General features: G+C 43.4%; 1 protein-coding gene across 1 annotated transcript in view; it reads left to right on the forward strand.

Moving 5' to 3' along the window:
• LOC122432858 (poly(A)-specific ribonuclease PARN-like) overlaps positions 1-22173 on the forward strand; it is an 853726-nt gene extending 831553 nt beyond the window's left edge. The window contains 2 exon segments of the mRNA XM_043455121.1: positions 9535-9728; positions 21169-22173. Coding sequence (XP_043311056.1) covers positions 9535-9728; positions 21169-21221 — 247 coding nt within the window. The 3' untranslated portion in view covers positions 21222-22173.
• The last annotated feature ends 2683 nt before the right edge of the window (positions 22174-24856 follow it).

A 24856-nucleotide genomic window follows, 5' to 3' on the forward strand; every position in this document is an offset into this window, starting at 1 on the left:
TTATTAAGATGTCAGTGATCTACAGATTCAGTGCAGTTTCTTTCAAAAATCTATCTTTGGTAGAAACAGAAAAATCCATCCTAAAATGCTTACAGAATCTCAGGGGATCCTTGATTGCCAAAACAGTCTTGGAAAAAGAAAAGCAAATTTGGAGACCTAACCCTTGCTGATATCAAAACTCACCATGAAGCTACAGTAATCAAAACAGTGTTCTTCTGGCATTCAGACATATACCAATAGTCAGATGATTTTCAACAAGTGTTGTTCCAAGACTATTCAGTGGAGAAGGGACAGTCTTTTGAATAAATGGTGTTGGGTAAACTACATCCACATGAAAAAAATGAAGTTGGACCTTAACGTAACACCATATACAAAAATTAACTCAAACTGGATTAAAAATATATATATGTAAACATAGGGGCTAAAACTATAAAACTCTGAGGAGACAACAAAGAAAACATAGGGAGAAGTTTTCATGATATTGCATTTGGCAATGATTTCTTAGATATGACATGAAAGACACAGGCAACAAAAAGCAGATAAACTGAATGAACTTCATGAAAATTAATAAAAGCTTTTGTGCATTAAAAGACACTACAACACAATGAAAAGGCAGTCCACAGAATGGGAGAAAATATTTTCACACCGTATATCTGATAAGGGATTAATGTCTAGAGTATATAGAGAATTCCTAAAACCCAACAGCAATAAAAATCAGACAACTTGATTCAAACATGAGCAAAGAACTTGCGCAGAAATTTCTCCAAAGAAGGTATTCAAATGACCAACAAGCACATGATTCTCAGTGTCAATAATCTTCGGGGAAATGCACAGCAAAATCATAGTGAGATACCACCTCATATCCATTAGGAAAAATACGAAACTAGAAGATAAGTGTTAACAAAGATAGGAGAATTGGAACTTTGTACACTGTTGGTAGGAATGTAAACTGGTACAGCTGCTGTGAAAAACAATATGATGGTTCCTCAGAAAACTAAAAATAGGTTTGTCGTATGATCCCACCAATTCCTCTTCTTAGTATATACCCAAAAGAATTGAAAGCAGAGTCTTGAAGAGAGATTTGTACAGCCCATGTTGATGGCAGCATTTTCACAGCTAAAATGTGGAAGCAACCCAAGTGTTTGTTGAGAGATGAATGGATAAGCAAACCATGGTGTGTGTACAGTGGACTAAGAGCAGCACTCCCGGGGCTCCCGATTGCAGTGCTTGTCTTGCTGTGGAGCACGGGCTCTCGGGCATGCAGACTTCGGCAGTTGCAGCACATGGGCTCAGCAGTTGTGGCTCCCAGGCTCTTGAGCACAGGCTCAATAGTTGTGGCCCACGGGCTTAGTTGCCCCATGGCATGTGGGATCTTTCCAGACCAGGGATCAAACCCGTATCTCCTGCATTGGCAGATGGATTTTTTTTTTTTTTTTTTTTTTTTTTTTTTTGCCACTGAGCCACCAGAGATGCCCTATACAATGGGCTTTTATTCAGCCTGAAAAAGGAATGAAATTCTGACCCACGCAACAACATGGATGAACCTTGTTTGACATTGTGCTAAATGAAAAAAAGCCAAATACTATATGGTTCCACTTCTATGAAGTACCTACTAGAGTAGTCAAAATCATAGATAGAGAAGTAAAATGGTGGTTACCAGGGCCTGGGAGGAGAAGGGAATGGGGTATTAATGTTTAATGGGTACAGAGTTTCAGTTGTGCAAAGTGGAAAGAGTTCTGGGAAAGGATGGTGGTGACGGTTGCACAACAATATAAATGTACTTAATTCCACTGAGGCGGTAGTTTTATGTTGTGTGTCTTTTGCCACGATTAAAAAAACTCAGAAAAGCCTTTACACGGATGTGTGTAGTACTCCTATTTATAGTAGCAGACTATTGGAAGCAGCCCAGATGTCCATCAACTGGTAAATGAGTAAATGAATTGCAGTATAGCCATACTATGAAATAATATTATTTAGTAATAAAAGGAATAAAATATCAATCCTTTCAACTGTGTGGCTGGTTCTCAGAGTATTATGCTAAGCATAAGAGTCAAACAGAAGAGACTAAATACTGTATGATTTCATTCATATGTAACCATTAGAACCATTCATATGAACCATTAGAAAAAGCAAAGTTATGGGGACTGCAGGCAGATCAGTGGTTGCTGGGAAGGGAATTGAGTGCACAGTGGCACAAGGAATATTTTTAGAGAAAGGAAAGCCATGTCTATCTTGATTGTTACAGTGCTTACCTGGCTACATACAGTTTCAAAAATTAACCAAACTGGGGACTTCTCTGGTTGGTCCAGTGGCTAAGACTCCACACTCCCAATGCAGGGAGCCCAGGTTCAATCCCTGGTCAGGGAACAAGGTCCCACATGCCACAACTAAGACCCGGTACAGCCAAACAAACAAATAATAAAAATTGACTGAACTGTATACTTAAAATGAGTGAATTTAACTGCATGTAGATAATGCCCTAATTAAAAGTAAAGAGGGGAAATTTTTCCTGAGGCAGTCAGATTTTTGTGGTTTTACAGAAAAAGGCATTTGTAGAAGCTCATAAATGTGACCTTTCTGTTAGCAAACCTTCTTTTGTACTAAAAGGAGGAAGTTAATGGAGATATTCACCCTGGCAGAGTTTGATTTGTAGTTGCTGCATTGTTAACGATGTCTTGTAGCAGAATTCTAAGTTTGACCTAAGAGCTATTGTAGCCAGGCCAGCTTATCATTTGCATTCCCCCATATAGACACTAAGAAAGGTTTACTGTTCAGTTTTGACACACCATGTTGTTTCTCTAACATTTTATTTTTTAAATCAGTCACCACTTGTTTCATGGATTTAAATGTGCACTTGATATGCATTATAAAGTAGTTCACTTTGTGCATTCTAATTCTGCATGCGAAGTGAGCTCAGACTCATGGGAGGCTGTTTTGCCAGGGTTTCATTCTGACTTTTGACCTTTAAAATCAATCTGTAAAGGACTAGCCTATCAACTTGCATATATTGAGAGTGTCTACACACACACACACACACACCACTGGGCCATAAATATGGATAATCAAAAACTTAAAGGCCTTCCTGCCTAAATCTGGTTTTCAGTGTTTAATAAAAACTGTTTTTGATCCAAAACCACTTTAGTTAAGCTATATGGGATACAGTCACAGTTTTTATTTTTAATGGAAGAGTAACAGTTGAGAAAATTTTATATCTGTGTAGATATTTCATACAAATGCATATTTAAATATCTGAACTGTATTAATTTCATACCTATGTGAGGGCTATCTCAGCCAAAATATCCAGTAAACAGTAGCCCCTCCTAGAGAGCAGAGACTTCTTATTTGACAGCAGAAACTGTAGATTAAGAACTGCCATGAAATTAAAAGACGCTTGCTCCTTGGAAGAGAAACTGTGACCATCCTTAAAAGGATGAGATGGTTGGATGGCATCACTGATGTGATGGACGTGAGTTTGAGCAAGCTCTGGGAGTTGGTGATGGATAGGGAAGCCTGGCATGCTGCAGTCCATGGGGTTGCAAAAGAGCGACTGAACTGAACTGGAGATCTCCCCTGGTGATCTAGTGGTTAAGAATCTATCTTCCAATGCAGGGGACACAGGTTTGATCCCTGGTCAGGGATCCCACATACTGCAAGGCCACAACCAAGCCCACGTGCCACAACCACTGAGCTCATGCACTCTAGAGCCTGTTGTTGGCCACTGGAGAGAAGCCCATGCACAGCAACAAAGACCTAGTGAAGCAAAAAAAAAAAATATATGGGGACTTTCCTAGTGGTCCAGTGGTTAAGACTCTTCACTTCCAGTGCCCGGGGCCTTGCTCTGACCCCTCATTGGGGAACTGATATTCCCACATGCTGACGGGTGCTGGAAAAAAAAAAAGAACTAAGAAATGTGTTGTAAATTAATTGGGGAAAATGTTTCTGAAAATGCTTTGTAAAATTAAAAGTCATATAAAAACGGGAACCTCCCAGAGGCAAGGTGCTCGCATAGATTTGATGCATAGTAGACTTAGTTTATCAAGAGGAACACTACACATTCATGGGTTTTGTGGGCCAAGAATACCCCAGTGACCTACGATGAGGATATAAATAATGTTTCCAGCAAACACCTGCAAAATCGTCATCTGCAAATTCAGGCTAAAATTAATGCAGTCAATCCTGATACTCATAGAAAACCTACCTAATGTTGAGGTCCAGTTCTGGCAAAAGTGTATTCTGTATAAAGATACAGAGTGTTAACATCACTCCAAAAAGTTAGCCATCCAGGAGGAAGTTAGCAGCAACATGATCTTTAATCCCTAAATACTCTAAGGGTATTGATATTCTTTAGTGTAACTGTGGTATAGTTATCAACTTCAGTAATTTTACATTGATATAATACAGTAATCTCCTATTCATATTCTAGTTTTATTATTTGATCTAATATTATCTTTATAGCTTTTTTGTCTCTAGTATAAGATCCAGTCTGTGACAATGTGTTGCAACTAATTTTCAGTGTCTCTTTAGTCTCTTTAGTTTTACGACAATGACATTTTTGAAGGACACCAGACCTTCACCCCACTTTTTTTTCAATAAGGTATTTTTTTCATTTGGGTTTGTCTGATGTTTCTTCATGATTACATTCAGGTTATGCATCCTGACTAGAATACTGCAGAAGTGATGCTGTGCCCTTCTCAGGCTGTCAGTCTTGGGAGAGACACTTTAAGATCATGCAGATATCCTGCACTTCATCAAAGCATCTCCTCTGATGTAGCATCTCTTGATATTTTTGCATCAGTCATTCTTCATGTGATGGTTACCGACGGATAATTTGCCAATTCCATCTCTCTCTACCTTTACCATTTCCTACTCAGCATGTAACCAGAAATAAGAGCTCTTCCCTCCTCTCTGTGTCTCTCTCTGTTGTGTGTTGATGCAGACCCATGGGTTCCTGTCTTTTCTCAGTGGTTTAGAATGTACTATTGCCCCCTAAATTACTTGGGTGCTCACATACCTGGTCAGTAGGAGCCCTTTCCACCTGGTTCCTGTGTCCTTGTGACATGCCACCATCACCTCTTGAGCAGTTTCCTACTTTCTTGTGTAGCAAGAGACTCTGGGCTCATTTTGTGCCTCTTTTACCCCAGCCCTGGAATCAAGTTCTTTGAGGAGCCCTTTTTGTTTACAGCGGTGCATGGTGTTAGACATTATAATCTGGACACTACGTGTGCTTGTGACCACTGGAATTTTTTTCCTTCTGTGTTCTTTCAGTGGGCAATACTGGGAAATATGTGCATGGATATATACACATATATGTCATATACATGCATGCACGTAAACATGCACATGTGTACACATACTTTCTTTAGAAATCCCAAGTCCAGGGACTTCCCTGGTGTCCAGTGACTAAGACTCTGTGCTCCCAATGCAGGGGTCCCAGGTTCGATCCTTGATCAGGGAACTAGATCCCACATGTCACAACTAAGAGTTCACATGCTTCAACTGAAGGTCCTTCATGCCACAATGAAAATTGAAGATCCTGTGTTGCAAGCAAATAAATAAATACTTCTTTACAAAGAAAGAAATAGGGAAAATAATAGAAAATAGCCACTAAAAAAAATTTTTTTTTAGATATGCCATGCCAATATTCATATCTCCAGTTTCATTCCATCCCCACAGGGTCCCCCTTGCCGTCTCCCATTCCAATATTTGCATATCTGTCTTCCAACTACATCAATACTTTCAGTAATTTGCTAAGCATTAATGTGTATCCAGACATTTTCAGAATCGCTTCTCTCATTCAACTACAGAAGCAAACCTACTGAAGGGTTCAGGATTTTTTTTTTTTAATTCTACCATCCACCCCAATGTTCCACCCAAGATTGGGAATACAAGTTCATAAATTGCTTGTTTGCACTTTGCTTTTTTTCACCATTTTCACTGGAAATTGTTCCATGTCAGTTCTTTGAGATCATCATTCTTTCTTGTAACTGCTTAGTTACTTTGACTGTACGTAGCAGTTTATTCAACCAATTTATAATCAAATTATTTAACCAATTTCCTATACTTAGACATTTGGATATTTGGCAATAAAGTATCCTAATAACAAATAAGTGGCAATGAGTAATCTTGTATGTAAATATTTTTGCATTGTTGGAGGTATATCTTCTGAATTCCTCCAAGTGGGATTGCTGGCTCAAAGGGTAAACATACATAGTTTTGTTAAATACTGGCACATTTGCTTCTGGAAGAGTTGGACCATTTTTCATTCTCACTAGTGGCGTGTGAGTGCCTATTTCCATAGTCTCACCAACAGAGTATTTCATCAAGCATTTGAATGTTTTTGCCAATCTAATGGTGAGAAACAGTATTTCATTTTATTTTGCATCATGAATGGAATTGAACATCTTTCTGTGTGTATAAGGAGTAATTGAACATTTTTTGTGTGTGTTTAAGGGGCGTGTGTGTGTGGTCCGTCTATCTGTGTGTGTAATGAGCTATTTAGTCATAGTTTTGCTGATTTTCCTATAGAATTTTGGTCTTTTTTTCCTTTAATTTTGAGTTTTACTTGTATACTAGGGACATTAGCCTTTTGTCTGTGATACACTTTACAAATATTTTCTCCTAGTTTCTCATTTGTCTTCACTGTGCCATGCAATGGATTTTTATTTTTAAGTGATCAGATTTATAAATCTTTTATTATATATGGATTGTGAGTCATGGTGAGTCATAATGCCTTTGTCTACACCCAGGTTTTGGAGGAATTCATCCATGTTTTCCTTCGGTACGTGTTTAGGTTCATTTTTCACATTAGATATCTGATCCATTTTAACATTTTTTCTTTTTTGTGGGTGAAGAATGGGTTATCTTTTTCCATTTGTCCCACCACCATTTTTTTGAAAGTTTATTTCTGCCCCAGTAATTTGAATGTGTGAGCTTAGTCACTCTGTTGTATCTGACTCTTTGCAACCATTTGGACTGTAGCCCACCCAACTCCTCTGTCCATGGAAATTTTCAGGCAGGAATACCAGAATGGGTTGCCATTTCTTCCTCCAGGAGAATTTGAATACTACCATTACCAAAAAAAATTTTATTTATTTGACCGCCTCGGGTCTTAATTGCGTCATGCAGGATCTTTTGTCGCGGTGAGCGGGCTCTCTAGTTGTGGCACTTGGGCTTAGTGGCCCCTCAGCATGTGGGAAATTAGTTCCTGGACCAGAGATCGAACCTGTGTCCCCTGCATTGCAAGGCAGATTCTTAACCACTGGACCACGAGGGAAATCCCTGATTACTACCTTTATCATCTGCTAGATTTCTGTGTGCAGTTAGGGGTATTTCAGGGCTTTGTATTTCTTGAAGTACCGATGGTTCCATCTGAGTTTTCATTAAACATTTATGTCTCAGAGGCTGTCATGTTCCAGGGTTTACAGCACAGAGGAATATTTAGGCCTCCTACCCCTTTTGAGATGGAGGGATATGGCCTTGTTATCTTCCTTTTTGTGCTTTCTGAATTTTCCAAAATTCCTTGACACCAGCCAAAAATAGTTTTAGTTTTTAAGAAAAATTTAAAGGTATTATCAGTTTTCAAACAGCAAACTTTAGCTTGAATTTTTATTACCCACCTCCCCGCCCCACAAAATACTGCTATTGGTATTCTCCTTTTTCTTCATGTCCCCTCAATAAAAGATGTTTCTGAAAGCTGCAGATAATACAGGTGAAAAGAGGACAGTGGCAGGCCAGCCAGCCCGTCTTAAGAGGCCGTCTGCTCTGGGCTTTTGCTTCCTATGGCTTTTAAGCACCACCACCTTCTTCTTGTGAGTTAGCAAGTGTAAGGTACAGGGAAGCGGGAAGTGCAGGAGTAACATTTCTGAACTTGAATAATTGAGTAGCCTGAGTGCTTTATAGGTAACATTTTTGAAGCAGCGGTGCCCAACCCTTTTTGGCACCAGGGACCAGGTTCATGGAGGACAAACTCTTTCTACTGACTGGGGTGGGTGGTGGTTTCAGGATGATTCTCATAAGGAGCTTGCAACCTAGATCCCTCACATGCACAGTTCACAATGGGTTTCGCTGTCATATGAGAATCTACTGCCCCCACTGATCCGACAGGAGGCGGAGCTTGGTCGGTAATAGGAGCGATGGGAAGCGGGTGTGAATACAGATGAAACTTGGCTCGCTGGCCCACCGCTCACCTCCTGCCATGCGGCCCAGTTCATCACCCAGTACAGGTCCGTGGTCTGGGGTTGGGGACCCATGTTTTAAAGCACTCAATTCCTAGGGAAGGCTGACCCAGGGCCATGCTCATGTTCTCTCTCACGCTATCCACCCTTCTCTCTGGGCTGGAATGGCCTCCCTTAGGGGGAATGACTGGATTCTTAATACTTTTCATAACATGGGGCTATATAAAAAAAAAAAAAAACCTGTAAGACTCATTTAGAGGAGACAGGACTCACATTGGCCATGTGGTCTCTGTTTTTATCAAGTTCTATTTCAGGGAACATACTTTCTTAAGGAAAATCAGGACATGTAATCTGATCTAATTCAACATGTCAAATCCTGTAAAGCTTTAAAAATGAAGCCAGGTTTAATGATAATCTTGACAAATCACTTTTTTGGAATAGAAGAGAATTATATGAAGGTGGGGTATGGTTGTGTCTTTGCGATTCTATGGACTGTAACCTGCCAGGCTCCTCCGTCCATGTGATTTCCCAGGCAAGAATACTGGAGTGGATTGCCATTTTCCTACCCGAGGGATCTTCCCAACCCAAGGATCAAGTCTGTGTCTCCTGCATTGGCAGGCAGACTCTTGACTGCTGAACCACCCAGGAAGCCCCGGAGTATGCCCCTTAAGTATATTCAAATGCACAAGTAGTGTGACCACAGACAGACTCAAGAATTCTCCTGTTCTCCTATGTATCTATTAGGCAGGCATGTAAGTAACAATGCTATTTTGTGATCTAGTGTAATCCATGCGACTGCTTTGTTACGATTGCTGTGCTGTCTGTTGTACTCTTCAGTTAGGGCTGTTGTTTAGCCGTTCAGTCATGTCTGACTCTTTTCTGCCCCATGGAATACAGGGCGCCAAGCCTCCTGTCCTTCACTGTCTCTTGGAGTTTGCTCAGACTCATGTCTATTGAGTCAGGGATGCCATCCAACCATCTCATCCTCTATCGCCCTCTTCTTCTGCCTTCAGTCTTCCCCTGCATCAGGGACTTTCCCAATGAGTCGGCTGTTCGTAACTCTTATCAAAATAAAGACCAGGGATTTTCATTGAAACTTGTTTCTTTTAAACACTTTTAGATTTGTGTCTATCTGTGACAAGGCTGGTACAGAAGATCCCTCTGAATAGGCTTGCTGCAGGTAGAGGTTTAGACTTCAGTTCACAGTGAGGTCTTTGCCTGCACCCCCAGGCAGCAGCTGCCTGCATTGTCTGATTGCTAGTTAAGTGTTAATAGAATTAAGAACGTTAAAATATTTTTATAGGCTTAGTCTTCAGTTCCTCTCGGCACCTTTCATGTTGTTCCTCTATTTGCATTTCAGTCTCACAGCCACCAGCACAGTAGGAAAGAGAAACCTGAGTCCCAGTCGAGCAGAAGCCGGCCTGGAGGCCCGAGTATCGGGGGAGATTTCTGACACTGAGCTTGAGCAGACAGATCCCTGTGCAGAACCTCTCTCAGAGGGAAGGAAAAAGGCCAAGAAACTAAAAAGGATGAAGAAGGACCTTTCTCCGACAGGTTTGTATCGAGTCTGACCAAGGCTCCGGAGCTGAGTCCTCTTCCGTGCTCTAGCAACTCTCATTTGGGGGGAGAAATTACATCAGGGCTTCAGTTGATGGCCAAACCCATGTAGCCCAAAACGGGACCAGATGTTTTTTGGATCATTTTCATTTTAATTTGAGGAATCCCTTAACAGCCCTGGCTCTGGACAGCGTGAGGCTTGGCAGGGGCCTCCTTGTTAAAGATGATCAGTCCATTTTAGTAACCTTCTCCCTCTCCTCCATTGTTTAGAGGTTTCGTGATGTGTATAAAGTCACCTCAGTATTTTAAATGTGTGTGTGAGTTTGTACAGAGCTCAACTCCTACACGTGTTATTTTCAGTAGAATTTTCACTGTTCTAGCCCAACCCCAGACAGCCTGAATTTCTCTTGTAAGCAGAGTTACATAAGAAGCAAAGGAAATGGGAAATGAACACATGTTGTGAACCCACTGTGTGCTAGACAGTGCAGTAGGAGCCTTCTCTCTCCTGGTTGAATTTCATTCTCACGACAGCTCTGACCTAGGAACTCATCCTTGTTTTAGTGATGGAGATGTCTGAGCTCAGAGTGGCAAAGAAATGCGCATGTAGCTAGTAAGAAGCAGAGCAAGGACTTCCTTGGTAGTCCAGTGGTTAAGAATCTGCCTGCCAATGCAGGGGACACGGGTTTGATCTCTGGTGTGGGAAGATCCCACATGCCAGCGGGGACAAGAGACGCCACCACAATGAGAAGTCCATACACTGCAATTAGAGAGTAGTCTCCCCCAACCCCACTGCAGCTAGAGAAAGCCCACACACAGCAGTGAAGACCCAGCACAGCCAAAAAATTAATTAATTAAAAAAAAATTTTTTTAATTAAGTAAGTATAAATAATTTTTTAAAAAGGAGTAGGAAAAAAAACCAAAAGGAGAAAGAGAAGGTGAGCCGAGTCCCACATCCCCTCCGTCCCCCAGACATGCTTTGGAGGCACCAGGAGCTCACCCAGCCGTTTGTGCTCAGACCTTCTGCAGGCCCGAGTGCTAGGCAAGAAAGGGGCTGTGGGGCAGCCAGAGCCTGAGAAAGGCCCTGCCTAGGAGATCCAACCAGAACCTGCTCAGCAAACTGTCACAGTGACAGAAAGGACAGCTGCTGCTGACCAAGTGCTTGTGGAGGGCCCAGCGCTGCCCCTCACACTTGCCTGAAACACTTTCCTTCAAATCTCTGTGGTAGGCATCATGGTCCATTTTACAATGAAGAAAACGGAGGCCTGAGAGAAGGCAGTGTCTTCAGCAAGTGTGTTGGCCAAGCTGGACAGCCACGTGTAAATCAGTGACATTGGAAGACTCCCTCACACCATACACAAAAGTAAACTCAAAATGGCTTAAGACTTAAGTGTAAGACATGGCATCATAAAACTCCTAGAAGAGAACATGGGCAAAACGTTATCTGACTTAAGTCTTAGCAATGTTCTCTTAGGTCAGTCTCCCAAGGCAATAGAAACAAAAGCAAAAATGAACAAATGGGGCCTACTCAATCTTACAACCTTTTTACCCTCTGAGACAGTAGGGAAGCTCTTATACAGCAAAGAAAACTATAAACAAATTGAAAAGATAAAATCTATGGAATGGGAGAAAATGTTGCAAACGATGCAATTGACAGAGGCTTAATTTCCAAAATATACATGCAGCTCATGCAAATCAGCAGCAGAAAAGTACACTACCCAATCAACAAATGGGCAAAAGACCTAAGTAGACATTTCTCCAAAGAAGGCATACAGATGAAAAGATGCTAGATATCACTAATTGTTAGAGAAATGCAAATAAAAACTACAATGAGGTATCACCTCACAATGGTCAGAATGGCCATCGTCAAAAAGTCTACAAATAATAAATGTTGTAGAGAGTGTACAAAAAAATTGGTAGGAACGAAAGTTGGTACAGCCACTATGGAGAACAGCATGAAGGTTCCTTTAAAAGCTAAAAATACACTTGCCATGTGATCCAGCAATCTCACTTCTGGACATATATCTGGAGAAAACTAATTCTAAAAGAAACATGCACCTCAGTGTTCATAACCACACTGTGTATGATAACCAAGACATGGAAACAGCCTAAATGTCCGTTGACAGATGAATGGATAAAGATGTGGTACATATATACATGGAATATTACTCAACCGTAAAAAAGAATGAAATAATGCCATTTGCAGCAACATGGATGCGCCTAGAGATTATCATACTAAGCCAAATGTCAGAAAGAGAAAGACAAATACAATATGATATCCCTTCTATGTGGAATCTAAAATACGATACAAATGAGCTTATTTACAAAACAAAAACAGACTCACAGACATAGAAAACAAATTTATGGCTATCAAAGGGGAAAGGGGGCAGGGGAGGGATAAACTAGGAGTCTGAGATTAGCAGATACAAACTGCTATATATAAAATAGATAAACAAGGTCCTAGTGTATAGAATGGGGGGCTATATTCAATATCCTGTAATAAACCATAATGGAAAAGAATATGAAAAACATCTATATGTATATATATAACTGAATCATTTTGCTATAGATCAGAAACTAACACAACATTGTAAATCAACTATACTTCAATTAAAAATTTTTTGAAGGAAGGAGGGAGGAAGGAAAAGAAGAAAAGAGGAAACCGAGGCCTGAAGATTGTGTGACTTGCCCAAGGTCATGGAGCACTTAAGTCAGGCCTGCAAGAAAGTGGATATTTTTAAGTGCAGTTACGTGTTGTCTCCTTGGAATGAGGGGATGCCTGAGAGGGAAGTTACTCCTCTCCTGTATCTGACTTCGTGACAGTCACCCCCGTTAGTTGGAACCAACAGTCATGTCGAAGGATAGGAGTGGAGCCCTGGAACTTGATTCATACCCAGGCCAAGAATCCATTGTGTTTCAGTTAGTTCCTCTTTTTACATGTGGCTTGATCTGCCTGCAGGGCGTTTTCTGAATCTCATTGATATTAATGAAATCCAAGACAGCAGGAATGTCACAGATGCCTTTTTATGCACTGTGCTGAAGCTGCACTTTAACTGAAAATGTGAGTTCTTACTTGAAGTCTGGGCTGTGTGTTTTCACTGTCTCCTTGAATCTGTGAGTCTCCCCTCATTTCCCTCCTGTAAGTATTAGAGAAGTTTTTACTCTGTAACATTGTCTTCACCTCTGATGCCCTGATGCCTCTCTCACATTGTACCTGCTCCACAGATGTTAGATACTAAATGTTAGCGTGGCTTTCAGAGCTCACCCAGAGCATAACCAGGATCGGGGGGCTTTTCCCTCCTTGGATAGCTTTCCTTCGCTTCTCAATCTCCTGAATATTTTTAATTATCTGTTACTTCTCAGGACAGGATTTTAGGTTTTTTCCCTTCTGTCTCAACACAGTCTCAAAGATATTAAAATACCTAATAATAGATTGCATTAATAGATTAGCTCCTTTTATAACTTTCGTCATATTAAGTGAAAACTTTCTGTGAGTTATTTGGGGTTTTGAATTTATAACACCATCATTTAAATAGTCTCTTTTTCTCTCCCATTGACAGTAAAGCTGTCACTGCCACAAGATTTGAGCTTAAAAAAAAAAAATTTTTTTTAGTTCTTTGTCTGTCCTGCTAAAGAAAAAAGAGAAACATCTTGACAACTTTTAATTGAATCAGATAACTTAAGAGCAATGAGTTTTCTTCTGGAACGCCATTCATTGGGTTAGGTCTTCCAACAGTGCAGGCCTGGAAGTTCCCTGGATCCTCTTTAGCTGGTTTGTTTTAAGCACATAGTCCTAAAAGTATCTGCAGGATGTAGGTCAAAATACCAGGTGCTGGGCCCAGCAGGTCAACCAATTTTGGTTGCTCGGTTACTTTAAGGAGTTCCTAAAATGAACAAGAGAAAAATTGATGTTTTCTAACTGTGGTGCTGAGAAGACTCTTGAGAGTCCCTTACACAGCTAGGAAATCAAGCCAGTCAATCCTAAAGAAAATCAACCCTGAATATTCATTGGCAGGACTGAAGCTAAAGCTGAAGTTCCAATACTTTGTCCACCTGATGTGAAGAGCTGACTCACTGGAAAAGATACTGATGCTGGGAAAGATTGTAGGCAGGAGGAGGAGATGACAGAGGATGAGATGGTTGGATGGTATCATTGACTCAATGGACATGAGTTTGAGCAAGCTACAGGACATAGTGAAGGACAGGGAAGCGTGGCATGCTATAGTCCATGGGGTCACAAAGAGTTGAATGTGCCTGAGCAACTGAACAACAACAAAGTTTTGAGTCTGAAGGGTCTGTGTTAAACTCCCAAAGCTTCAGATTATCCTAGGAGCCCAGAGGTGGAGCTGGATTAGAGTGTTTGGTACAGTGTGGCTCCATTTGTCCTGCAGAGAAGGGTTCTAAGGCATCAAGCTGAGCATCCCCTCCTACTGGGGACAGTATCTTTTTTTTTTTTTAACTATAAAGTGTTTCATCAGTAGATTTAATGATAAATTCCAGAGAACACACTATTATCACTAGTTTTCTTTTATAACAAGATCAAATGTTGTGGTGGTATATCTGAGTAATTATTATTTTAAATACATCCTTCTCACTATAGATTAACCTTCCATGCAGGGATTTTGTCCTTATACAAATTAGATACTCAATAAATATGTGTTCAATAAATTGAATACATGAAAGCATACAATGTGATAACAGTGTTTGCATGAATTCGTTTTATAAGGCCAGTGATGAAATTCTCAGCCAGAAAAACTCTTTCAGTGCTTTTGCATGCATGCGTACTGAGTCGCTTCAGTCGTGTCCAACTCTTTGTGATGCCATGGACTGTAGCTCGCCAGGCTCCTCTGTCCGTGGGATTCTCCAGGTGAGAGAATACTGGAGTGGGTTGCCGTGCCCTCCTCCAGGGGATCTTCCCAACCCAGGGATCACACCTGCATCTCGGGTGTCTTCTGCGTTGCAGGTGGATCCTTATACCCACTGAGCCACCCGGGGAGTCATCGATGCTTTTGTCTTGGTCCTAGTCTGCATCTTTTGCTCTTACTATCTAATTTCCGTTTCTATGTGGACACTCAAATCCATGATGGCCAAGGCTTTTCTGATATAAATATGCACAGGATACTCCAAATCTTTTTGTACTGAAGTCCCCAAATTCAGCGGGGCCGGTACCTTGCCAGGTGCTCCCATGACTCAGTGGGGTGCATTGGGTGCCCAGAGCACTGCCGGTGAAGGCGTGGGAAACATAGAAGACAGCCTTCCACCAGTAGGAAGTGTTCTGTTTTCCAAGGGGAAAGTAGCAAAAAGTAGGACCATAGGCTATCACGGGGGCTTCCCTGATGACTCAGATGGTAAAGAATCCACCTGCAATGAGGGAGACCTGGGTTCGATCCCCGGGTTGGGAAGATCCCCTGGAGAAGGGAATGGCAACCCACTCCAGTATTCTTGCCTGGGGAATTCCATGGACAGAGGAGCCTGGCGGGCTGCAGTCCGTGGGGTCTCAAAGAGTCAGACACGGCTGAGCAACTAACGCTTTCACTTTTTTTCACAGGATATCATGTACCGTAGCAATTTCTGGCCAACTGATGCTCAAGACATCCCCCTCCCCCCAAAACAGTGTCATTTTTCTTAGTTATACATCTTAATATCAAAGATATACTGAGAGTTAAGTACTGTATGCCTTCCCACAGAACAAAATGACCTAAGTTGCAGAAGAAATGACCATTTAATAGTATATACCAGACATTGTGCTGGGAATGTCCTTTATGATCTAGTCATTATAAAAACTGAGTAAAGTGTAGATGTCACTGTCTCTGATTTATAGAGAGGAAAAAGGCTCAAAGAATCACAGATATGCAAAGTCAAATACAGCTGCTATTGAGGGTGGTGGGGAGGGCTGTCAGAGCCAGAGCAAAGGCCCTGAAGAATATGTGAAGTGTCTCCAAACTTCAGAGGAAGTGAAGGGTTCTTCCCAAAGGTGAATGTTTCTGGCAGCCATTCTAGATCAGAAACAACTACCCACCCAGACTTTATTGTGATAAAGTCATGTGATAAAAATCCAAGATACTCTTCCTTTTTGGAGCTTTTTATCTACATGTCATGTGACTTAGTAAATAATTTTCTCCTGAATGTAGTTGTTTCTATCCTATTTTCAGGAAGCAAATGTATACTATCAGTCCTCCCCCTTTTATGCATATTGGAGTTGATGGAGATTGATAATGCTGTCTGCCCTTCTCTGGGGCATTCAAGGTGTATTCTCCATTGGTGCATAAAGGAAACATTTCCATGTGCCGTATGTGCTGGAATCAGCTGTCTCTTAAGAAGTGTTTCTCAGACCGTGTTTGACGGGTGGGTGTCCACAGTGCCCTTGCTCTTGCTGAGGAAGTGAATTCATGTTCCAGTGGCCTGATGCTGGTCGGACTGGCCAGTCTCAAAATACAGACAGACTGTCCTCTAGCCGAGGTTCCCTGTCTAGCGCTGCTAGCGTTCCCAGAGCAGGGCTGGGAGCTGTGGCTGTTCCCGGTGACTTGGTGCCATGTCGTAGCGGCGTCGTTCCGTCTCTTCGCCCCCTTACGTTTAAAACACAGCACGTTAGAGCTTCTCATGTTTGCCAGGAACCAAGAGTTTACTGGAGCTGTGACCAACCTGCTGGTTTTCCCAGCCTCAGCCCTTAGGGTTCACTGTAAAAATGGAGACTCTTCTTGGAGCAGCAGTCTCCTCTTGCTGTTAGAGGCCTCCTGAAGTCAGAAACGCCGTCTGCAGCTCGGGAGCTTTCTGATTCCTCAGTTCAGATGTGGATTTCAGCCTCACTGAGGGGGATGCTGCACTTAAGGGCGGTGTTCTCCCCGAGTGCCCTTTCTCTTTCTCCAGGCAGCCCGCGGGGACTCCCCACACTCCACACAGGGGAGCCCTGCCTTCTTATTGCGGAAACCACCCCATGACCAGGCCCTTTGGAGCGTTTCCTAGTTAAAAACTCCCATATGGCACCCCAGAGGATCTTTCCGTATGAAGAGTTCCACTCTGTAGAAACGATTTGATGGCGGATTTCTGATATGCTGCATAACTTTTCAGATTCACATGAGGGAAGAGCTGCCTTAACTCAGAGTTTCTCCCTTTCAACTCTAATTAGTGAAGTGAAGGGAATATAAAGTTGTGTCTGACTCTTTGAGACCCCATGGACTGTAGCCCGCCAGGCTTCTCAGTCCATGGGATTCTCCAGGCAAGAATGCTGAGTGGGTTGCCATTCCCTTCTCCGGGGGATCTTCCTGACCCACGGAATGAACCTGGGTGTCCTGCATTGCAGGTGGATTCCTTACTGCCTGAACTACCAGGGAAGCCCTCAACTCTTAAGTAGGTGAGAGGCAAATCAGCAGAAACAGTCACCTTTTGTTTCCACTTTTTACTTTCTTTTGTTGTTTTGTTAATAAAAATAATGGGCTCACTATGAAAATCAGTAAAATGAAGGAAAATAGGAGAATATAAAATCCCGCAGTTACTTGGTACTCTGTTAACAAGTATTTCTCTCTACCTATCGTTTTTATGCATAGTTGGATCATACTCTATATGCTATTTAGTATTTTGTTTTCCCCCATCTAAAAACTCTTGGTCAAATAATTTTAATTATCGGCATAATACTTTATATTAAAATTTGGGGGGGTTTAAAAACACCATTCCTCATATCTTTTGCAGGGTCAGCTTTATTAAGATTCAGTTTACATACAGTGAAAGTCATTACTTTGAGGTGTACAGGCTGACGAGTTTTGACAAATGTGTACAGTCATATAAGCATCACTGTGCTCAAGAAATAAAAAGTTATTCTAAAAGATTCCCTTGTGCCCCTTTGCAGTCAGCCCCTCCCCGTCCTTAGATCCTGGCAGCCAATCTGCTTTCTGTCACTGTAATTTTGCCTTTTCCGAGGGTCACTTAAATGGAATCATTCAACAAGTAACCCCTTGGGTCTTGCCCTTAGCGTAACGCCTTTGACGTTTGTCTCTGTTGTTGCCCACGTCACTGGTTCATCCCCTCCTCCTGTGGAGTAACAGTCCACTTTTCAGACGTGTCACTGTTTATCCATTTTGCCTTTTGGCATTTAGGTTGTTAGCGGCTGAGAATCTAGCAGATATAAACATTCTGTGTACGCTTTTATGTGAACTAAGTGTTCGTTTCTTTGGAATAAACACCTGAGGGTGGAGTCGCTGTGTTGCGTGGTAAGCGTGTGTTCGGTTTTATAAGAACCTGGCACAGTGTTCTCCGGGGTACCAGGGCTCAGCGTGACCTTTGTGCCCTTCCTGTAGTGTGGACTGGCATCTCCTACAGCTCTGGTTTGAACTTCCCTAGTGACTAACAGTGTTAAATGTCTTTGTATGTGATTATTTGTCCATTTAAATATCTTCTTTGGTGAAATGAGTGTTTAAATCTCTTGCCTGTTTTTTCATTGGGTTGTTTTATTAAATTTTGAGAGTTCTTATGGATTCAGGATACAAGTCCTGTTGAGTGTTTTACAAATTCTTCTGAACAGTGCTTCTCATTCTCTTAACAGTACCTTTCAATAGTAGATGTTTTACATTTTAATGGAATCCAGTTTATCATTTTTTTCCCTTGAATTATGCCTTTGGTGTCATATGTGAGAAAGCTTTGCTTTACTCAAGATTGCAGAGTTCTCCTCCTAGGTTTTCTTCTAGAAGTTTTCCAGTTTCAGGTTTTACACTTCAGTGTACCATCCATTTTGAGTTCACCTTTGTATATGATGCAAGGTACAGTCCATCATAGCAGGAGACAGATGTCCTGAAGTTTCTGTTGAAAAGGAAAAGTCGTTCCTGAGTACTTCTTTGCCTTCTACTTACCACACAGGGCCGTGAAAAGCAAGTTCCCTGGAAAACTGACCACAGCTTCTTATCCACTAGCTTTGAGATGGATCCTTCAACAGTCTACAGCTCTCCCTTTCTGGAAGGGGCTAGAATGAGCACCAGCACTAACTTTCAGCTCCCCTCTGGTCTGGGTCTCTTTTAGTTGGTTCACAAAATTCTGGTTGCTCTGTACACATCGTTCTTTCTCAGCAGCTGCACATTTTAGGCAGCTCTCTGACTGCAGGCTGTTGGCTTCCCCGGGAAGTAACCACATCAGTGTTGGGTCACCTTATCCACAAGGAGAAGGGGCTAACGAGCATTCAGAACTGGCTCTGTGCCGGGAACATAACTGAATCATGGAAATCCTCTGAGGCCCAAAGTAGCATCGCCTGCACCGTACAGGTACAGTGGTGAGAGTTGCTCGGATCTTCCAGCCACTGAGACAGTCCCACCACACTTGCCTCTCTCCCCAGCTTTGCTCATCCCCTTGTTTCTCACTTGCTCTTTGCAGAGTCACTCCTGTGTGGTTTCTTTTTGTTTATTTGTTTTTGGCCGCCTCCGGTCTTGGTTGCAGCACGCAGGATCTTCCTTGTGCTTCAGGCTCAGTAGTTGCAGAGCTCAGGCTTAGTTGGAATCGAACCTGTGTTCCCTGCATTGCAAGGTGGATTCTTAACCACCAGGCCACCAGGGAAGTCCTACTTCTGTGTGTGGGGCGGCGGGCCACCAGACTCACATATACTCCCATCCAGGTAAGGGCGGGTGCTATGGTAAGGATGACAGCGCAGTTGCTTTTAGCCACTTATCTTTTTCCCTCTCAGTGTTATTTCGGTCCCCCCCCACATTTGGCCTTGTGGCTTTTACCTTTAGAATATCTGGTTGGCTGCTGTATTCTTTCTTTGATATGCGAGTTATAAAAACGCCCTCACTGATGTCAGTTTTCCTCCCTGTCATTCAGTACTGTGTGACTGCGTGGTTGAGAAGGGGGTCAGGCTAGTTTAATCTTATCCTGGGCCGTCTGCAGAATTTAGTTGTTCCCTGGAGGGGACTGTTTGTGTTTTGCTTTGTTTTTCAATAACCCTTACTCCTTTTCTTTCCTTTTTAAGTTTTATGTATTTATTTATTTTTGGCTACACTGGGTCTTCGTTGCTGTGCGAGGGCTTTCTTTAGTTGCAGCGAGCGGTGGGCGGCTCTCTAGTTGCAGTGCGAGGGCTTCTCAATGCAGTGGCTTCTCGTCTTGCCGAGCACAGGCCCTCGGGCACGCGGGCTCAGAAGTTGCAGCTCATGGGCTCAGTTGCCCCACAGCATATGGAATCTTCCTGGACCAGGGATCAAACCCACGTCCCCCACATTGGCAGGCAGATTCTTAACCACTGGCCCACCAGGGAAGGCCCACCGTTATTCCTTTTCTAACTGGATCACGGGAATCGGTCACGGGGACCATCTCCTCATCTTCAGTTCTCTGGAGCAGTCCCGGGACACGCATGTTCCATGCAGCTGTGAGACTCCCGACAGAACACTTCAGATGACGTCCCCTCCTGCTCTTCTCATCCTGTCTCTCTGGGTTTTATCTCAGTAAAGGAGGAGAGGGGCGGATTCTCATGCCAGCAGAAATCCTCATGTTATTTCACATGTTTGGACCTAGTTACCTTTAGGCCTTCCTGTCACGGACAGTAACCACCCTCAGCTGAACAAGTGCCCCTCTGTTTTTGAACGTTGCTCTCCACTTCAGGCATCATCATGGACCTCTCCCCTTTTTCAGTCTTGGACTGTTAGCTGGGGCTGGCTTTGCCTGTTTCCCTGCCAACCCTACCTTAGGGCTTAAATAATGCATGCTATCCTGAGTATGGGAGCGCCTGGCCAGCCTCATTTTCCATCATGAACATGCCGTGTCCTGACTTAGTTCCCATGTACCTGGCTGTGGACATCAGTGGTCCAAGCAGTGTCCAATGGTGCTGTTGCAGAAAGTTTCCGAATGAAGAAGGGCTTGTAACTTTGGGGTGAAACTGTGTGTAACAGAAGAGGCTCCTTTAGGCCACGAAGACTGTAGCCAGTGTTGCTGAAATAGGAAAGAGCTACAAGCTGCTTTTGCAGATCTCTTTTGGGATGTCTGAACCCCCACTGGTCAGCTTCCCTCTAGCCACCAGCCCCTGAGACTTCTCGTCTGGTTAACAGTCACTGCAGCACAGAGAAACTCAGCCTCCTGGGCCTTTGGCAGGGATCTCGGTTCTGGGGGGATCTGGACCCCCATCTCAGCCACTTGCTGTAAAATAGGCACATTAGTGCCACTGAACTGGGCTTTTATGAAGATTAAATGAACTAAGTGCCTGGCATGCTGGCTAGCAAAGAATACAGGACTGTGTGCTCACTGGAGGATGCTTAACTCCTGTGAAGTCAGTACAGACGCCCAGGTAGGAGGCACTCCCTGGATCCCGTGGTGATATTTCTGCAGCATGGCCTTTGTATGCCGGGCACCACTCTCCAGTGACAAGACCATCCCAGCCCTGGCCCTGGTCAGCGCTGTCTGGGCAGCTCCTCTTTCTTTCCCCCGCCCAAGGCAGCCCTCTCTTTATTCACCTTCTTTTGTCCTCTCCCACCAGGAAGCATCTCAGACAGCTCGGCCAAGCTCTTCGAAGTCCCCGACACGTGGTAACCAGGACCGGAGTGGAACAACCCCGCTGGTGCTGTTGCCGAGAAGGAAAGAGGCAGCTGGCACGTTTGCAAGCCATAGCGCATTTCACTGAATCCACTGTGGTGTGGGAGGAGCCTGAAACCAAGTGTGTCTCCTGAAAAAACCCCAGTTTTTATTTTCAAGGCCGTGTTCCTTCCTCCTCAGCCTCACGTGTGCTGGCGCTCAGCGTGTTGTCGACTATGTCGTGCGTTGATGATTCACCAGGTCATTAAGGTCATTATTTGTTGCTTATGTGAAACCCTCCAGTCACAGATCTGTGTATGAGAATCCACCCAAAGGGGAAGACCAACCGTGAGACCTGCAGAAAGAGCTGACGCTCTTGTGTGCTGTGACCATGAATTTGGGGTTGAACCTCTCAAGAGGTTCATGCTCAGGCCTGGGTGCAGCCCCAGGGTGTGGTACGGCCTCCCATGAAGACTTCAGTTGTGTCTGCCGGCTTCTCATCATTGCTGCCTGAAACCACAAAACTCCCAAGCTTGTTTTCCTGGTAGGAAGATGTCTACCACCGTCAACACATGCCTTGACCTTTGGGGCATATTTATTTGGAGATTTTTTGTTTTTTTTCTCCCCCTAAGATGTGAGTTTCTCATGGTGGGGTGTACAAGTGAAAAGTTAATTTCTGTTTTCGCAGGTAGCGCTGCATTCCATGTCTTAGACCAGTGTCTTATCTGTTTGGTGGTATCTGGGGGTGAGGTGGCAAGTGTGCGTACGTGTGCATGTGTGTGAAATCATAACAAATCAACACCGTGTACCAGCCCTTTCTCTGTCGAAACAGATCACAACAGCGACAGAATCCTGTGGATCTGCTTCCTACAGATCATTGTTAGATATTTAACATTTTTGTATCATGGAAATAAAAAAAAAATGAAAAATGTATTTCCGAAAGATGAAAATTAAAGAGATTTTCTTAGGATTCTGGGTTTTTTCTTTTCTCTTCTTTTGTAAGTGAATGCCATACTTAATCTCTACATAGATGTACTTCTCTTTAAAGATCACCCCAGAAAAAGCTCTGCAAAGTCAGTAAGCCTGGTATTTTTTTTCTTCTTTTTTCGCTCTCTTAACCTCTAACCCCTTAGACCTGCCTTGATGAGTCAGGCGCCTGGTGCTGGAGGGGAGCCGGTGGTCAGAGGTGTCAGAGAGCTGCACCTTCATGGTGGGAAGGTTCTGAGCAGAGTTCAAGGTCTTGAGGGAATTCAGATTTGTAAGACACTTTCCCCACTTAAGGGCCTCTTGAAATGTCCCAGTTCCCCGAGAGTTTGATAGCCCCCAAGTTACAAACCCAGGCTCCCCTGCTCCTCGACGCCGTCATTGTGCACAGCCCAATGGGAAAGCGTGACGGGAGGGTGAGGAGAGACAGAGGAGCATCTCCAGGAGGATTGAGAGGTGCTGCTGGACCCCGCCGAGTCATTACAGCCCACAGCTAGAAACAGGTGCGCCTGACACTTCTCGTAACAGCATGAACACAGGGCCGACCAGCGCAGGGGGGTGGTTGGTGTGCGTATGGACGTACTTCTGGCCTGATGGGCTGCCTAGCGTGGAGACGCCGAGCGTGGGGTCCCTGGGCCTTTACACCATGCAAGGCCTCAGAGGGAGAGACGGAGGGCTGTTGTTCTCAGGTATGAGATTCTTCACTGTCACCTGAAGCCCAGTTTTTCCTGTTCAAAAAGTGTCACAGACACACAGACACACAGCTTGTGGTCCAGAAGGGTTTGGGGAGTTGCTCTCTAGAAAGGGCTTCTGCCCTAGAGCCTGGCATATGCCTGCATCCATGCTGTGTGTTCCTGGATATATTATTTACTCTCTCTGAGCCTCAGTTTTCTCAATCTTAAAAGCAGGGTTATACTATTAACCTACTTTACAGGGTGGTGGTGAGGGTTAAATGGAATCATGTCAAACACCCAGCACTCACATGAATGCCCAGTGAGTTGTAGTGATACTTGTAGACGCTTTTGATCTGAAACCCTGGTTGGAGTTGACAAAGGCATGATGGGGGCAGGGGGAGGGGTTACATTAGCGTTAAATACCCAGCTAAGCCCTGGTATGTGCCTAGACCCCTATTTTCCCAACTATATCAAATGACTTACAGTAGGTGAACTAAGTTGGCCCTCCTGCCTATTCATACACACACACACACACACACAGGCTTTCTCCATGTCTTTTCTGGGTTTGAAACCCTAGGATGGCTGCTTTGGCTTTTCCATACTGAGACTTGGCCGTGTTATGATAATGGGGTTGTGGTTCTGGGGTTTCTTTTTTTTTTTTCCCATGCAGTGTGACTTGTAGGATCTTAGTTCCCTGACTGGGGATTGAACCCATGCCCCTGCAGTGGAAGCATGAAATCTTTAGCTCTGGACTGCCAGGGAAGTCCCTGGGGTCTCTCTTCTCTCTTCCTTGGTTGTGCTGGGCCTTTGTTGTTATGTGCGAATTTTCTCTAGTTGTGGTGAGTGGAGGCCACTTATTGCAGAGCAGAGGCTTGAGGTGCCAAGCCTCAGTAGTTGTGGCTCATGGGTTTAGTTGCCCGGCTGGCATGTGGAATTTTCCCAGACCAGGGATCGAACCTGTGTCCCCTCAATTGGCAGGCGGACTCTTCACCACTGAACCACCAAGTCCTGTGGTTTAAGTACTGTAACCAAACCTGGAGGCAGGTGTGGAAGTGGGGACCTCAGTATTTCCCTTCAAGTCCTTTTGTAGTTCTTTGATTTTAGAGCTGGGGTGGAGATTGAGTACTGCGGCTCTATTTTCTTATAGCTTTGTATTTGTCCACGTCCCCCCCACCAAAATTGTATTATGAAAATTTTCAAGCATACAAAGAAGTGGAAAGAATTGTTCAGCGAAAACCAGTTTCCTCCCCACCTAGACTGTACAACTGCCATTTTGCTGTATTTACTTTATTACATAACCATTCAGCCATGCTTCCCTCCATCAATCCATCTTAGTTTCAAAAGCATTTCTAAGTAAGTTGCAAGCATCAGAGCACTCCCCATCCCAAATCTTTGAGCATGCTTGTTATGAGCCAGAGTTTATGTGTTTATAGCCAGAGGGGATAAAATTTTTAGTGACATGATCAAATCTTTTTTTTTTCCATTTATTTTTATTAGTTGGAGGCTAATTACTTTACCATATTGTAGTGGTTTTTGTCATACATTGACATGAATTAGCCATGGATTTACATGTATTCCCCGTCCCGATCCCCCCTCCCACCTCCCTCTCTACCCGGTCCCTCTGGGTCTTCCCAGTGCACCAGGCCCGAGCACTTGTCTCATGCATCCAACCTGGGTTGGTGAGACATGATCAAATCTTAAGTGTGCCTACCTTCTGATAGGTTCTAACAAATGCAACACAATCTATCCAGACACAGAACATCACCATCACCCCCAGAATATTCCTTTTTGCTACTTTCCAGTCCCCCGCTACCCCACTCCCATCCCCAGAGATTACCACTGGTCTGAACTCTCAACACAGATTCATTTTAACCTGTTAGAACTTCATGAATCATGAAGTCATGCTTCTTGATGTGAAGCCTCTTTCATTCTGTATAATGTTTTTGAGGTTCATCCGCGTCACCCTTTGTATCCTTTTTAACCACTGTGTACGCA

The sequence above is a fragment of the Cervus canadensis genome, chromosome 32 (genome assembly GCF_019320065.1).
Source record: "Cervus canadensis isolate Bull #8, Minnesota chromosome 32, ASM1932006v1, whole genome shotgun sequence".
In the NCBI taxonomy this organism is placed as follows: Eukaryota; Metazoa; Chordata; class Mammalia; order Artiodactyla; family Cervidae; genus Cervus; species Cervus canadensis.